General features: G+C 34.7%; 1 protein-coding gene across 8 annotated transcripts in view; it reads right to left on the bottom strand.

Annotated features, from left to right (window-relative positions):
• The window catches only part of NUP155 (nucleoporin 155), a 54,994-nt gene that overhangs the window by 34,033 nt on the left and 4,600 nt on the right, over positions 1-16,361 (bottom strand). For all 8 annotated transcript variants that reach the window (XR_009596795.1, XR_009596794.1, XR_009596793.1 and 5 more), the window contains exons 3-12: positions 15,769-15,865; positions 13,967-14,037; positions 10,640-10,732; positions 9,635-9,801; positions 7,802-7,907; positions 6,894-6,967; positions 6,509-6,600; positions 4,476-4,573; positions 3,852-4,004; positions 1,798-1,898 (exon numbers count right to left, since the gene is read on the bottom strand). Coding sequence is in view for 5 of the 8 variants with exons in the window: in XM_042233844.2 (XP_042089778.1) it covers positions 1,798-1,898; positions 3,852-4,004; positions 4,476-4,573; positions 6,509-6,600; positions 6,894-6,967; positions 7,802-7,907; positions 9,635-9,801; positions 10,640-10,732; positions 13,967-14,037; positions 15,769-15,865 (1,052 nt within the window). In the remaining 3 variants the exon portion in view is untranslated. The remainder of the gene's footprint in view (positions 1-1,797; positions 1,899-3,851; positions 4,005-4,475; positions 4,574-6,508; positions 6,601-6,893; positions 6,968-7,801; positions 7,908-9,634; positions 9,802-10,639; positions 10,733-13,966; positions 14,038-15,768; positions 15,866-16,361) is intronic.

Below are 16,361 nucleotides of genomic sequence, written 5' to 3'. Positions count from 1 at the left end.
CCCAGTCAATACAGAATTTTTCCATTGTCCTAATGTCTTTTATAGCTGTATTGGAGAGACCAGAATTTGATTATTAATGTTCATGAGCTATATTTACATTTGTTTTTTAAGTCCACGTTTGTTTGAGAACTCAAGTATACAGGTGAAGTGACATGATGTATTGACATTGAAGTTGCTCAGTCGTGTCCGACTCTTTGCGACCCCATGAACTGTAGCCTACCAGGCTCCTCCATCCAAGGAATTTTCCAGGCAAGAGTACTGGAGTGGGTTGCCATTTCCTTCTCCAGATCTTCCCGACCCAGGGATCGAACCCAGGTCTCCAGCATTGTAGGTAGATGCTTTACCATCTGAGCCACTATGGGATGTATAGTACCTACTTCAAAAACAAAAACAAATAATAGCTAACATTTATTGAGTACTTCCTATGTGCCAGGTAGCATTTTGAGCACCCTGAACACATGAGCTCATTTAATCCCACTTTCACCCCATAGAGGTAGGTACCACTAATATTAAAACTACTACAGATGAGGAAATTGAGGGCCAGAGACATATTAAATCCTTTGAGTCACTGCCCTGAAAGAAAGGAGCCAGATTTCAAACCTGCAGCCCCTAACACTGTGCTCCCATCAAGACAGGGTTTATATCTTCCTGAGTTCTGAATCCTTACAGTCTATCACAGAATGAGGCATACACTATGTGCTCAGTAAACCCTAAAAGATAAAGAAAAGAATTTGAGAAAGGTGCTCCTTGTCTCTATACCTACCTGCCTTTACCCCAGTTGCTTAGGCCACGTCAGAAACTTGGAAGAGCCCATTCAAACCATGTTCCCCCTTCCCAGGATTGCGGTCTTCCTCCAGCCATCTACACACACCTTTTCCCACTTCCTCTGACAAAAGGATTCAGTTTGAGAATAACCAAAAGCAGCCAGTGACAACTAGAGCCAAAATGCCTTTAAAGAGATGGCTCCAAAAAGACTCTCAGACATTCAGACCCTAGTGGGGGTTGGTAGATCTGCTTTGATCAGCAGCCTCCAGGTGCAGGTTATAAGAGCTATGCGAGGTCATCTAGGAGGACAGACGGAAGTGGAACAGGGGACACTCAGAGGAGTGAGCACTCTGGCCTCTTCTCAGCACCTTCTGGGCTGGGATGAGTGGCCCAGGTGTGGGGCTGGGCCAGGATAGGCGGGGCCACATCTTTCTCCCAGGACCTCTCCATTGACTTCATGGAGTATGTGCTAATATTTACTTTTAAAACACAATTATGTGTTTGTGTATATACATTTGTATATGTGGGAAAAAGAGATCAAACAAGATGGAGTGAAGGGGTAATTCCTTAATGTGGGGTTCAGTTTACCATTCTATTTTTGCATGTTTGAAATTTTCTATAATTAAAAGAAAAAAATTAAATATTTAGATGGAACTACAATTAAGAGATCATAAGAATAAAATTCTAAGTCATAACTAAAATAGATGGTCACATAATAACTAAAAATATAATATATTCAAATGGGACAAAGATAATTTCAGAAAGATGTAGGTATTTTCAGGTACCTTATAAAAATATTCTAAATGGGTTCTAATGTTTTCTTTAAAGATTTTTTTTACTGAGTACCATACTGACTTCTCATCTTAGGAAAAACAAAGAACTAACAGTATATACTTCTTTTCAGTAAGACTGCTAATCATATAAGATTATTAGAAGCAAACAGTAATAAATTAAAAGATAAAGCTTCTCACAATTTTGTTTTTCATTTAAAATTATGTAAAACATTCTTTAAAATCTCTCAAGATAACTCACTTGAGTTTCCATCATTGGCTTTTGGAAAGGAAATGTATCATGGTTGACACACCACAAAATATCATTATCTTCATTTTCTGAGGCTGCCATCAGCAGAATACCTAAAAGTTTAATACATAAAATCTCATTATAGGATGTCAAATACACCTCCACAATAATCGTAACAATGTTAGTAACATTAGTATGGATACATAAATATACATATTAATCTTTATAAGTAAATAAGTTACAAAATAAACAAAAAATAAATCCTCTAAAAGGACATATAATCAGTGCTAGGGTAGCATCACTAAATGTTCTAGACTGTAAACATTATTTTTTTCAGATAAATACAACTTATTTGTACATTTCTAAAGTTAGTATATGTTTACAATAAGCTTATTAATTATTATATTTTAAAAAAGTATTTGGTACATAAAAAATTGTTGACTTACAGTCAATGGTATGTAATATTCAGTGAAATAGAGTTCATTTACTGGTTAATTCAAATACTCCATGAATAAAAATGATGAAGTTACTAGTGGAATGGCAGAGATAAATGTACCAGTTCCAATTCCATCCACTAATTCGCTCCCTTCATTCTGAGTTTAGTGATATTAACCTTGAATCCATTGGCTGACTATAGGTGATGGGATCCTAATTAATTATTAAGCTATGTAACTACCTTGTAAGAAATTGAGAACAGTTTATATCAAGTAGCAAGAAAATGTTTTCTTAAAATTAGTGTATAAGGTTTGAAAAACTGAAATTTGATTGTATCATGCACATAACTGAAACCACATTTTCCCTCAATAGATTTCTAGCTTTAAAACTTAATTCTGTTTATGATGGCATCAAAAATAATACTTAGAAATACATTGAAGAAGTGCAAAATTTGTATAGTTTCTTACACATTACTATAAAAATTAAAGGGGGTATAATAGAAAGATATCCTACATTTATGGATTTGAAGGCAATATTTATAGGATGGGAATACCCCCCAAATTGATCTATATTTTCAACAATCAAAATCCCATCTGCTTTTTTTCAGTTGCAGAATTGACAGACTGATTCTAAAATTTATATGACAAAGAGTTCTAGAAAGAATCTTGAAAAAAAAAATGTTGAAATGGGAATTTTAAAACTTATGACAAAGCAATAGTAATCACAGTGGGATATTGGCATAAGGATGGCAAAAGGACTTCTTATTAGGAACTCTTTACCCATTAGCAGCAGAGTGACTGCTAATGATGAAACATTAGGAGTGATGAAAACATTATGAAATTAGATAATAGTGATGGTTATACAACTTCTGTGAATAATCTAAACCCTATCAGAATGTACACTTTAAAAGGCTAAATTTTATGGTATGTAAAAATTGTATCTCAATAATATGCTATGAAGCTGCATGTTACAATGTATTTGAAAAAATTCCATTTGTAAAGGCAAGTTTCATTTGGGTGTTGAAAAATAAAATATTAGAAGACACAGTAGAATAAGTATAAAAAAGGCTTTAAAATTATTATAAAATCAAAATAAACTAACAAATGCTTTCTCACATTGGAGAAAAGCACACACAGGTTTTTCTAGTTTTGATGTTTAACTAGAATCTCATTTTTAAATTATGAATCCAGGAGTTCATCATCAAAATTTCATATTCCTGGATGCAAAATTCTCCATATCCATGAAGATATGGAAAAATGGTATCAGAAAAGTCATTTGAGTTTTCCTAACCATCCTGAAAAAACAAAGTTCAAAGTCTGTTACAATGGATATAACACTGATTTTGACCAGTGAGTTCATATACAAGTACTTTTAAAGTTCCAAACAACTTAAAAAGTACTTATATTAAAAACTACAGTATTTATATATATATGCATGTCATATGTCGATGAAAAAACGGACATTTATAAAATTTGAAATAAAAGCTAATTAAAAAGAAACAGATAAAAAAATCCAAAATTTTCTGAATTTTATTGGAAGTTTCCTTGTTATTTTCAAATGCCTCACAAGGCAATCTAATTTTAAAAACTTTAAGCATCTAATATTCCATCTGACAGTATTTCAGAATTTACCTTTACTATAAAGAGCTTTATGTACTTTTGAAGGCTTTTCCACAGTTGAAGAGGCAGAGAATCCAGGAGGTAGGCGGACGTGGACCAGTGTCAATGTATTTGGTCGTGCCAATGGCTGTCTGAATGGACAAGTGCTGAAATACAGCCTTACACCTCATCATGGAATAAAATTATCCATCATTAACAGGAAATAAAAGATACAAGGTACACATGGTATTGAAACAACTTCATAGAAAAACAGAATTCTGTTAAAGTCACATCTCATTTTCCTGACTGATCTTAAATCACCAAGCACTCTACTAGCTGGAGTGGTTTCTAAGACACCACCACTTGGCACTGGGAGATAAATTAACACATTTCACCAGAAAGAGTCTACAACTTTAAGACCAGACTCTGTCACTAAGTATTAGCCACTTTACCTTTCAGGCCTGGTGTTACAGCCATAAAATCAGAAGACAGAGCCTGAGGAATCTTCTGATTTTTCAAAAGCCTTCATTTTATGAATTATTAATACAGCTTGACAAAACTGATACAGAAATAGAAACACATTTCTAGTCATACATTTCCAAACCTGAAGACTGTAGTTATCGCAGCAATAGCACACAAATAAATAAAACAACATACCTGCATGTGTGACAGCCAGTAACTGACAGTCCAGCGATTCGGAGTTTTCAATCACTGCTATTTGAACAATTGGTTTAAAAACAGAACGATCTATAGTCCTAGAAGAAAGAAAAGCTGAACTTTATGTTTTAAATGTATCTGCTAAATTACCAGGAACACATTCCACCAGGATTCTTACATGTCTAAATATGCTAAAATAGTTTAAGACTAGTTTTTAGAAAGCAATGCAACAGCAGCAAGAACTAACAAAAACCCTCAATTCTGTGTTTTTCATACTAACAATGTTAAGAGTAATCCTTTTTTCAAAGACCATAAGAGAAGGCTAAGTCCACTGGTAAGTGGTTCAACAAATTGTTCTTAGAGCATCAAAATATCATTGCAAAGGGGAACAAGTGAACCTTTATAATGGAGAGCTCTGGTGAATACCATCTTAATCAAGTGTTAATCAATCAATAGGAAAACTGGAAAAAAAAAAAACTGGTATTATGTGCCTCAATGTAATGCTCTACGATGTTCACATCATGTAATACTAGTTAAAACAGTATTACCCTGAATCTATAAATAAGGGGAAAATAAGACAGATTCAGAAACTGGGATATGCTACTAGTAACTTTCCTGTCCCTCCCTTCTAAATGTTAACACTTGAAAAGGGCAGTAAGACGTCTGTTTTATATTAAAGAGACAAACTAGTGACGAATTTAGCTCATGAGCTATGACTGAATGTGGAGAAAAATGTAAAGAACAACAGCTATGAAAGATGTGGGAGACTACTTTTAATATGAACTATACAATTAGAACATTATAAAATTATTGATTTTTTTTAGATGTGGTAATGATAATACAGTATATAAGAGCTTAGGATATGGAAAGTGAAGGACCTAAGGATGAAAGTCATATATATAGGTCATGTGTATGTGTCTGTTTGTGTGTGTGTGCGCACATGCTCAGTCCTATCTGACTCTTTGCAACCCAATGGACTGTAGTCCACCAGGTTCCTCTGCCCATGGGACTCTCCAGGCAAGAATATTGGAGTGGGTTGCCGTTTCCTCCTTCAGGGGATCTTCCCCACCCAAGGATCGAACTTGCGTCTTCTGCATTGGCAGGTGGGTTCTTTACTAGTAGTGCTACCTGGGAAGCCCCCATATAGGTCAAAACAGTGAGCAAATGAAGCGAAATGTTAGCAGCTGGTACATTTGGATAAAGGGTATATCATCAGTGTTTATCATGCTATTTTTTTCATTTTTCTGTGGATGTGAAAAACTCTCTCAAAAAAAACTGGGGAAAAAAAGAAAACTCTTCCTTTTAAATTGTCTGCCTAAAGAATTTCTTGGTCATTGAGGAGCAAAGAAACCATGCTATCACCAGGATACCTGACTGCAGCAGTGACTCAGGCACACAGACAACAGAAGCTGAAAAGGGAGGTATTCTGCGAAGAAAATTTCTGCAGCTAAGTCAGTTGCGACAGGTGCAAACAGCAGTGTACAGTGTCTGAAGACATGGCTTTTTGGCTGGGTCCCAGCACTTATTTAGGAGTTTAGACCTCAGGCAAATTGCAACAGCTCTTAGTTTCAATTTCCCCAAGAAGGCAGTGGGTGTAACACAATTCTGAAATTCTGTGTTCCCAAATGGTACATGCGTCACTTATCAGACCAACGAAGCTACGATGTAGATGTGTTAAAAGGGTGGAGTATTTACAAACAGGGACGCACTTTGAGATTTCTGGTTTCCTAGTCACTAATATCTGTAATGCCTGCACAGACCATTCAGAGCATAATTTAAAACCCCAAGGAAAAACACAGGTCAAGGTGTCCTTTTCACTGAAAAACCAGTCCACCTTATGTTTCAAACCATCCAACTTAAGAACAAAAGGAAGCATCTCTAAGAACTGTTTCAAACATAAAATAGAATGTCATTTCCTCCCACATTCCTTACCTTCTAGAGATATTTTGAAGAGGGAGTAGTTTTAGTATACTGCATATAACTAATATCGATTTGCCCACAAATAAAATGTCTGACAATAAGTTACATATTACCTAGCAATATTACCAGCAGCAGAGACAATAGAATTCTGTGACACTGAGGCAACTCTGTTCATTCCTTGTCCATCATGGCCCAAATCATACACCTGTGAATAAAAAATTATACCCACTTAAACATGATTATAAACTGTATACATTTTACAAATGATCTTTTTAATAAACTTTTCCTTTTTAGGAATCCTTTAATTCTGCTACTTCATATAGGTAGGAAAACATTCAGAGATTTACAATTTCATAAAATTAATGCCCTAAGAAGTGGTTTGGGATTTTTTTTTTTAAAGCACACACTTCATAAGAAAAGCCAAGAGGGACTAGGTCTTCTTTCTTAAAAATAGGGATGTTCTTCTGCTTTTATATGCCGGCAAAATATTAATCTTACCTGTATGACTCCTTTCTCAGATCGTGTATATAAAATATTTCTTGAATTATCAACTGCAATTTGAACAATAGGATCTAAAATAAAATGAAAAAAAAAAATCCCAGCAATTAATAAATCAAACACAGTAGCTGCTTACAGCAAATTAAAACTGCTGTTTTATAGTTGAGTCTTAGGAAAGTTGCACCAGAGCAAAGTTAGGAAGCATTTAGGTCAGACATCATGTAAAAAAAAAAAAAAAAAGGGGGGGGGCAAATATCAAATACTGTGACTGGGCTAACAGCATCATAAATAAGTTTTTCTGTCTTCTAAATTAATTTTTTAAGCCAAACCAAAACCAGGTTTCAAATTATTCCTTCCTTTAACAAACATTTAATGAACGTTTAGTTTACTATCTGCTAAAAACAAGTAAAATAGTTCTACCTGGTTTATTCCTTCCAGAAATTTCTAATATGTCATTGTTTAAAATAATTTAAAAATTCAGTCATATTAACATTTTTAGGTGCTTTTATCTTATCTTACTGAAGCATTTTAAAATTACTTTACCTGACTACATCTCTCATTAAAAACTCAGATATACTCATTTTCTGCTGGGAATTTCTTTCAGAGGGGGCAAAACATGTATTAAATGTCTGAATGTTTAACTCTCTCACATAGAGAGAGAGTTATGGTTGGTTTAAGTACACATAGCTGTAGTAGATACATGTTCTAAGGTGCTACATTTATAGGAATTTGGGAATAAAACTCATGCTGTCTCTATGTTTCATCATCCCTTCTCCCTTTAAAAGAGCATATAAATATACAACAAACTATTTAATAAGGGCTGTTTCAATTAAGATTGAGAATTTCTTTAAGAAAATGTTAGGTCAATGATTTGTTAAAATTGTTTGCCATATTTATTTTCAACTTACCATCTTCTGAGAATGTGAACTGCAGTAATGAAGGAACAAGGAAAGAAAGTGGGCTCTTTGAGTGGTTTATTTTCCTGCATCTCTGGCTAAACCAACCTGCTTCTGCCTTAAAAGATAAAAATGCAAGACTTGTAAATGTAGGTAGGTACCCCCATCACAGCAACTACTATATACCTGTTTATAAGCATTCTCAAACCTTAGTGAAATGCCAGTAACTGTAAATAAAGACATACTACTCAAAGTGCTGAGCTTAGTACTGTAATTAAAAATATTTTAATGTATTTAGCTAAAATCACTGCTCTCAATTAAAGCAGCTATGTCTATTCCAACAACCTCAACACTGCCATGTTAGTAAATTCACTTTATCTTAAAAGTTTCTATCTGAAAGCAAGCAAGGAAATAATAGCCATAGTTAATAAGTGTCAAAAGTACATAGGATAGAGGTATTTTTATCTCTTCCCACTATTGCTAAATGGAAATTTAAAAAATAGTAGCCACCACCATCATAATCTACAGTCAGCCCCTCAATCATCCAGTTTTGCCATCCTTAAATCTGTAACAGAACTTTTCTGTAAAGGGAACAAAACCAAGAGAAATTGGGTAAGGAAGAGATACAATGTAACATAAAAAACTAACCTCAGTTCTAATCCTATCTCTGCCATGAATTAGCTGTATGACTATGAGAACATTTGTCATGTCAGTTTCCTACCCTTTAACTTATGAAAAAGGCAACAATATAGTTAAAGTGGGGGGGGGGGGAAGCAACTGGAGCAAAGACATTTCAGAGTAGAGAGAACACAAATGACCAAAAACACATGAAAAGATGCACAACCCAGCTAGTAATAAAAACACAATTTTCTTCGGATAGGTCAAAGTTAGTAAGTTTGAAAATACCAGTGTTACAGTGAGGAGAGAGGGGAAAGGGATACAATCAGAGTCTACAACTCCTAACAGGGAATAAGGAAAACATAAAAGCTGAAATACATATACATGACAACACAAGTATTAGAATTCTAAGTCTCCATACCAGAAAATATCTACACATCTGTTCAAGGAGGCTTGCAGAAGAACACTTATTATATCATTATTTATGAAACATGTAATAAAAACCTAGAATTCCATCAAGAAAAGAGCTGTTATATAAATCATGTACATTCACTTTATGGACAATCATGCACCAATCACAAAGGGTAACATCTCTCTATCTACCAGATACTGACAAGGAAAGACTTTCAAGACAAAATTAAATGAAAAAAGCCAATTATGGGAATTTCCCTGGCGGGGTAGTAGTTAGAACTCGGGCACTTTGGCTGCTGGGGCTGGTTTTACTCCCTGACTGGGAAACTAAGATCCCGCAAGCCATGTGACTTGGCAAAAAAACAACGAAGAAAAAAAAGAAAAATGTTAATTATGAAACAAAACATAAGCAATAATTCAAGTAAAAACATATACAGAAGCACACTATATGTTTGTACATGTGTATACACACAAATACATACGCATAGATATTTAAAAACATATTTATAGGTATTCAAACAGAGAAGGTAATGCCAACCCACTCCAGTACTCAAAGATCTTATATATCATGTTCTACATCATATATAAAACATATAAAGAATTAATAATGGCTGTTACCTCTGGGGAGAGGACTGGGTTTTATTTATAGGTAGAGTGTAGCCGTGAAGGACTACAACTTAAACTGTATGTTTGACCACTTTCATAAGAATATATTAATGTACTTATATAATTAGAAAATAAAGACAAAAGCTTATCAATCCATAACCCATCAAGAGGGAGGGAAAAAAACATGTTTAAAATAAATGTCAGACTTACTTGATATGCTACTTCATATAAACAGCCATCCTTTCCAGCCAAGAAAATTCTGCCATTATCAGTGGAAGTTATTGTTAAAAGGTAGGTATTATCAGTAGGAAGAGAATATAAGGGATCTGGAAGCAACTGCATTCCACCACACATACTGTCATTGAGAACTCCAGAACCTATATTTTTAAAGGGAGAATATAGGAATCACTTTACGAACTCTTTAAAAGTTTAACACAACCAGTGTATTGTCTTCAGAATTAATGTTCTTACTGAGTTCATGATACGCTAAAAAACTTCAAGAATGTATGTAAAATGTACATTTTAAAATTACTATAGTCTGATATAAACAATTTTATAATTCATGTTAAAATACAACCATCAGTATGTATATATAACATATATAAAATATATAGCATACATATAGGAAACATAGTAAAATATCAAACAAAAAAATAAACCAAAGTATTAAATTTTGCAAAAAAAAAAAAAAGCCTAGGGATATGGCAGTAATAATCATTTAATTATTTTTTTTATCTTTTACCCTCCCAATATTCATTCATTGGAGTCTCTGAAATTCAACATTATTTTACCTAAAATGTAACTAGAATGCAAAAGAAACCACTGAATGTTTTTGCAATAAATTAATTGATAGCGTCTTACTTTAAGGGAAAGAATAAAGTATATTTCTGTGTTCCATATGTTAAAATGGCCACTTAAATTAAAAAAAAAATTGAAGGCATTATTGAAAAATTACTAGTGGCAACTATTTCTCTTCTATTACCTTTCTTTTATATTGGACATTTTACAAAGATACATTAACATGGCAAATAATCCAAAATAATTTTTTTGTGGAGTTACCAATCTGAAACATATTATATCTATAGGAAAGTATTATTTTTCTAAGAGCAAATAGCTCAGAAAGTTAACTTACTGAAAAAAATTAACTGTCAATTATAATATTAAATTGGGCAACATATTATTATTTAAAAAAACACAACATGTGAGTTGCTATACCTGTTTGCAAATTAGTATAGCTGAGACCAAGAATCACTATATCCACAGGGGTTGCCAAAACCAGGAGGTGTCGTACGTGAGGTTGAAAGATGCCTAAGATAAAGTAAACATGAGTTAGGGACTATTTTCTGGAAAATATCCAACATTTAAGTATTAACAGAATATGGTTACTTTTAATATGAGCAAAGAATTGGATACAACTCAGTGATGAAATAACACAATAGATTAGTATATGAAAAGTGTGAATCTAATTTAATGTTGATGCTAAAACATTACTGTGATCATTTAAATAAGCAAATAGTAGTTAAAAAAAAAACTTAGAAACAAACATTACAGTATCTAATGATATTTAAATAAGGGTCCCAGGGACGGGGGAGCCTGGTGGGCTGCCGTCCATGGGATCACACAGAGTCAGACATGACTGAAGTGACTTAGCAGCAGCAGCAGCAAATGAGGGTTACATTATAAAACAGTTTAGGTTTATTAAAATTAAAAATTTCCACTTCTATATTTATGTTCATAGCACTATTCACAAAACCCAAATGGTGGAAACAACTCAAGTGACTGTCAACTGATAAATGGATAAACAAAATGCAGTATGTATATATAGCGGAATAGTACTAGGCCATAAAAAGGAAATCCTGACATATGCTCCAATAGTGATGAACCTTGAGGACATCATACTAAGTGAAACAAGCCAGTTACAAAAGATAATACTACATAATTCCATCCATATGAAGTTCATGGAATAGTCAAATTCATAGACACAGAAATGAGTTTATAAATCAAATAAGTTTCAGTATCACAGCCAGATAAATTCAGATTCAGAGAAGGCATTAAACCAAGCACAAAATATTAAAATGTTAATTCATGCTAAACTACTGTTTAAATTTTAAAAGTCTGGAGTGGTATGAAATGGTATGTATAATTATCACTCTCCAGAGATGGGAATACCAGACCACCTGACCTGCCTCTTGAGAAACCTGTATGCAGGTCAGGAAGCAACAGTTAGAACTGGACATGGAACAACAGACTGGTTCCAAATAGGAAAAGGAGTACATCAAGGCTGTATATTGTCACCCTGCTTATTTAACTTATATGCAGAGTACATCATGAGAAACGCTGGGCTGGAGGAAGCACAAGCTGGAAACAAGATTGCTGGGAGAAATATCAATAACCTCAGATATGCAGATGACACCACCCTTATGGCAGAAAGTGAAGAGGAACTAAAAAGCCTCTTGATGAAAGTGAAAGAGGAGAGTGAAAAAGTTGGCTTAAAGCTCAACATTCAGAAAACGAAGATCATGGCATCTGGTCCCATCACTTCATGGGAAACAGATGGGGAAACAGTGGAAACAGTGTCAGACTTTATTTTTGGGGGCTCCAAAATCACTGCAGATGGTGATTGCAGCCATGAAATTAAAAGACTCTTACTCCTTGGAAGGAAAGTTATGACCAACCTAGATAGTGTATTGAAAAGCAGAGACATTACTTTGCCAACAAAGGTCCGTCTAGTCAAGGCTATGGTTTTTCCAGTGGTCATGTATGGATGTGAGAATTGGACTATAAAGAAAGCTGAGCGCCAAAGAATTGATGCTTTTGAACTGTAGTGTTGGAGAAGACTTTTGAGAGTCCCTTGGACTGCAAGGAGATCCAACTAGTCCATCCTAAAGGAGATCAGCCCTGGGATTTCTTTGGATGGAGTGATGCTAAAGCTGAAATTCCAATACTTTGGCCACCTGATGCGAAGAGTTGACTCATTGGAAAAGACCCGGATGCTGGGAGGGATTGGGGGCAGGAGGAGAAGGGGACGACGGAGGATGAGATGGCTGTATGGCATCACCTACTCGATGAACATGAGTTTGAGTGAATTCTGGGAGTTAGTGATGGACAGGGAGGCCTGGCGTGCTGTGATTCATGGGGTCACAAAGAGTCAGACATGACTGAGCAACTGAACTGAACTGAACTGAATACTATAATATCCAAAATTTAGTGTCACTGATAAGAATAAAAGCAAATGTATCTTATATTATGATAATGGACATCTCTGTATATGTATTTATTTGGGTGTTAAATGTCAGAAAACATAACAAAGCTTCTACCATCACTTGGTTTTACTTTCACTGATGAATACCAAGGGGGACAAAGGTCACAATTTTGTGTTTCAAGATTCACATCAATAAAGCTGAAGGACAGACTTTTTACTTAATGACTTCAAAATATATCCAGTATTTCAGAATCTGATTTAAAGGAGCTTGAAATGTATGAAAATTTATCAAAGATAACACCTTTATTGTCATATCAAAGACCATTTCAATTTTGTACTGAAAATTACATTTGAGTAGAACAAAGTTTAACTACTGTTTTAAGATGGATAATTAGTATTTATTACGATAGAGGGCAGGAATAGCTGTTGACTTTCATATGAACAAGCTTTTCAATGAAGAAACAAAATACAGAAACATACAGCACAGTAAAGGCTGCTATAAAATTCTATGCAAGGGAAATACACGTCCAATGCAATCACATAAAAACAGTGCATCAAACTGCACGTTCATATTTACGTGAATTAGTATAATTTCAAAATGGCTCTATTTCAAATGACTACACTTCAAAAATTCCTACCAGGGTCTTGTAAACATGTAAATCTCATCTATTATTTCCTTTGGTAGGGAGATGTATTTTAAAGAGATGTATATTAAATTTAAATCAATCAATTCTGCTTTTTGTCAGTAGCCATGATAAAACACCTAGCATACTGAAGATGAAATTTGTTTTAGGTTAAACAATGCTTGTGAATTCTCTTAGGATTTATTCTGTACTCTGTCCTCACGTCCATGGGCTACCAGGACTAAAAAAATACACAGACTAAAAATGGTTGTTACATTATATTCAGGAATTACTGAAAAATGTATAACGCAAAAACCTTCAGGTAAATCAAGAAAGACTAACAAAAAGCAAGATAAAATTGAAGAATTTAACAATTTTGAAGGCAGATTCACTTATACTATAGAGTGAGTAAACTGTTAAATATTCCTAATCACTTTTTATATTTCTGCTGCCGCTAAGTAGCTTCAGTCGTGTCTGACTCTGTGCAACCCCATAGACGGCAGCCCACCAGGCTCCCCCATCCCTGGGATTTTCCAGGCAAGAGTATAGGAGTGGGTTGCCATTTCCTTCTCCATTTTATATTTCTAATTAGAAGTAATTCAGAACAAACCTTCAACAGGAAATTTAGTACCTAAAATATGATCTCCAACAGTCCTAAAACATTCGGAATCCAAGGATATACAAACATAATTTCATCTTTTTATTTTTAATTCTTACCAGGTTTTGGTTTCACAAGCCCCACAGCAAGAATAGTCTCACTAAGTCCATCAAAATAGGCAAGGTCTCCTCTGTCAATATTAAAAGAAAAACATGTTATACATGAAGAAAAGCTTTTATAATATTCTTTAAAACTATAGAATATATACATATACAAAAAAGACTATAGAACCAGCAAACAGAACTGTCTCAGTTTCAAGGGCTAGGCACAAGGTCTGCCTAAAGCTACACATAAACCATGAAAAGAGGGAATGCTGGTTTCCACTCCAAATATCCTCCCCAGGTTTGCAAGTCTCCAGTAACAGCAATCTACTGCTGTGGCAGGGGCAAGAAGACCCTCTCAGAAGAATATACAGTAAGGCTGAACTAGACTTTCCATGTGGGCAGGGACTACGCTTATCTTATTCACTACTGTTCAAACACTCAATGGTATCTGATCCATGATAGGCTTAATGTAGTTGTTAAATGGGTATGTTAGATGTCAACAGAAATATAAAAATTTTCATTAACATGAAAACCCTCTTTAACTAAATTATTCTCACATCTATATATTTCGTAATTTTTTTCAAGATTTCCTTGAAGAGATCAATGCCTAAATTAAGAGGTTCTATTCTTTAGTGCAAAAATGAATACGTATGTGTAATATAGCGAACTGTGGCAACATGCATGATACATGAAGAATAATCACAATATTATATCACTGCTCTTATGACATATACCATTTCAACAATAAAAATAGCTAGGAAAAGTTTAAAGAAGAAAGAAAACAAAAACACAGCCAACAAAACTGGTTAACTTGTAAGTTCTCAAGTAGTATGTTTTGATTCAATGACACTGTACGTGTGTTTATAACAAGTACATTAATTACTCAGGAGCAAGAGTAACAACTGTATATACAGAACTTTCTCTGGTTATCTCGCCTTTCACCTAAAGATAATGTGATGGAGAAACGGAAGACAAAAATTTTTTCCAAATGGCCAAGAGTAAAACTCAGATCAGGGCTTTCCTGGTGGCTCAGTGGTAAAGAATCCATCAGCCAATGCAGGAGACACAGGTTCGATCCCTGATCTGGGAAGACCGCACACGCCATGGAGCAATGAAGCCCAGGCGCCACAATGACTGAGCCTGTGCTCTGAACCTGGGAGTGGCAACTACTGCCGCCCACATGCACCAGGGCCTGTACTCTGCAACAAGAGAAGCCACTGCAACGAGAAGCCAGCATACTGTAACTAAAGAAGACCCCGTTCCCCGCATCTAAAGAAAAGGCCCTTGAAGCAATGGATCCAGCACAGCCAAAAAAAAGAAAATGCAGCAGATCAATAAACTTTAAACAAGAATGCTTTGGGGCTTCACTCAGACCCTTTTATATACATTTAATTTACACAGGGTCAAGCCCACAGAATAACAACACAACTGCTAAGATAAATTAACATCTTGCCACTCCACATAGATATGCAGGGAAAACAGGTCTTTCAAACTGTCAAAAAAAGAAAAAAGTCATACCATCTCTTCAAAGAATCACTGATAGACTATCTTCACTACAAAGTATCAGTTTGGGAAACAGACTCCTACTCAGAGTGGCATCACCTGGGAGTTTGTTACAAATGCAGATCCCTAGGTCTTACTCAGAATGACCATAACATAATCCATATTTTAACCCCATCCCCAGGTAGTATGTACACTGAGAAGTACTGACTTGGATGAAAGATAAGCCAGGCAGCTTCTAATGAGTAGACTACTAGTTGCAATAAAGATAATTTAAATTCTAATCACGCTAAAGCAAACCAGCCATACATACATACCCATCTTCGTAGTTCCACATGAATATGTCACTGTCGATGGTGAGCCAAGCTCTACTGATGGGAGGGAACACGCCCATCATGCAGTTACACTGCATGTCTGAGGTGGTATGGATGTAAGGTAGAATAATTTCAACCCCTCTTCCTCAAACTTGTTTCAAAAGATTTTGTTTTAAAATCATATATATCTACATAATTAAAAAACCATGATCTACTCATTCTTCAATAGAAAGAGCAAATGAAACCGTTATTTCCAAAGAGTTTAATGAAAGCCCTAGTGTATGACAGAAATACTTATAATTTATTGTTTCTAAATAGGCTACCTGCCATTTAAAACATACACAAAATAACAAATGTTTTTGCCATTACTAACTTTAAAAAAATATTGATTCTGAGTAATATTGAGCTGACATTAAAAACTGTTTTACTGGACCAGTTTTTCCAACTGTATGAGAGAGTGATAAAAAAAAAAACACTTGGTAAGCTAAAGTCATAGCTAGGTGATAATCTATATATAATCCTCATAAAAATGGAAAAATAGACCAAGATTTATGTAATTATATGACAATTAAACAACTGTGAAAACAAAATCATGT

This window comes from Ovis aries, chromosome 16 (genome assembly GCF_016772045.2).
Source record: "Ovis aries strain OAR_USU_Benz2616 breed Rambouillet chromosome 16, ARS-UI_Ramb_v3.0, whole genome shotgun sequence".
NCBI lineage: Eukaryota > Metazoa > Chordata > Mammalia > Artiodactyla > Bovidae > Ovis > Ovis aries.
This window is presented reverse-complemented; position numbering and strand designations above follow the sequence as displayed.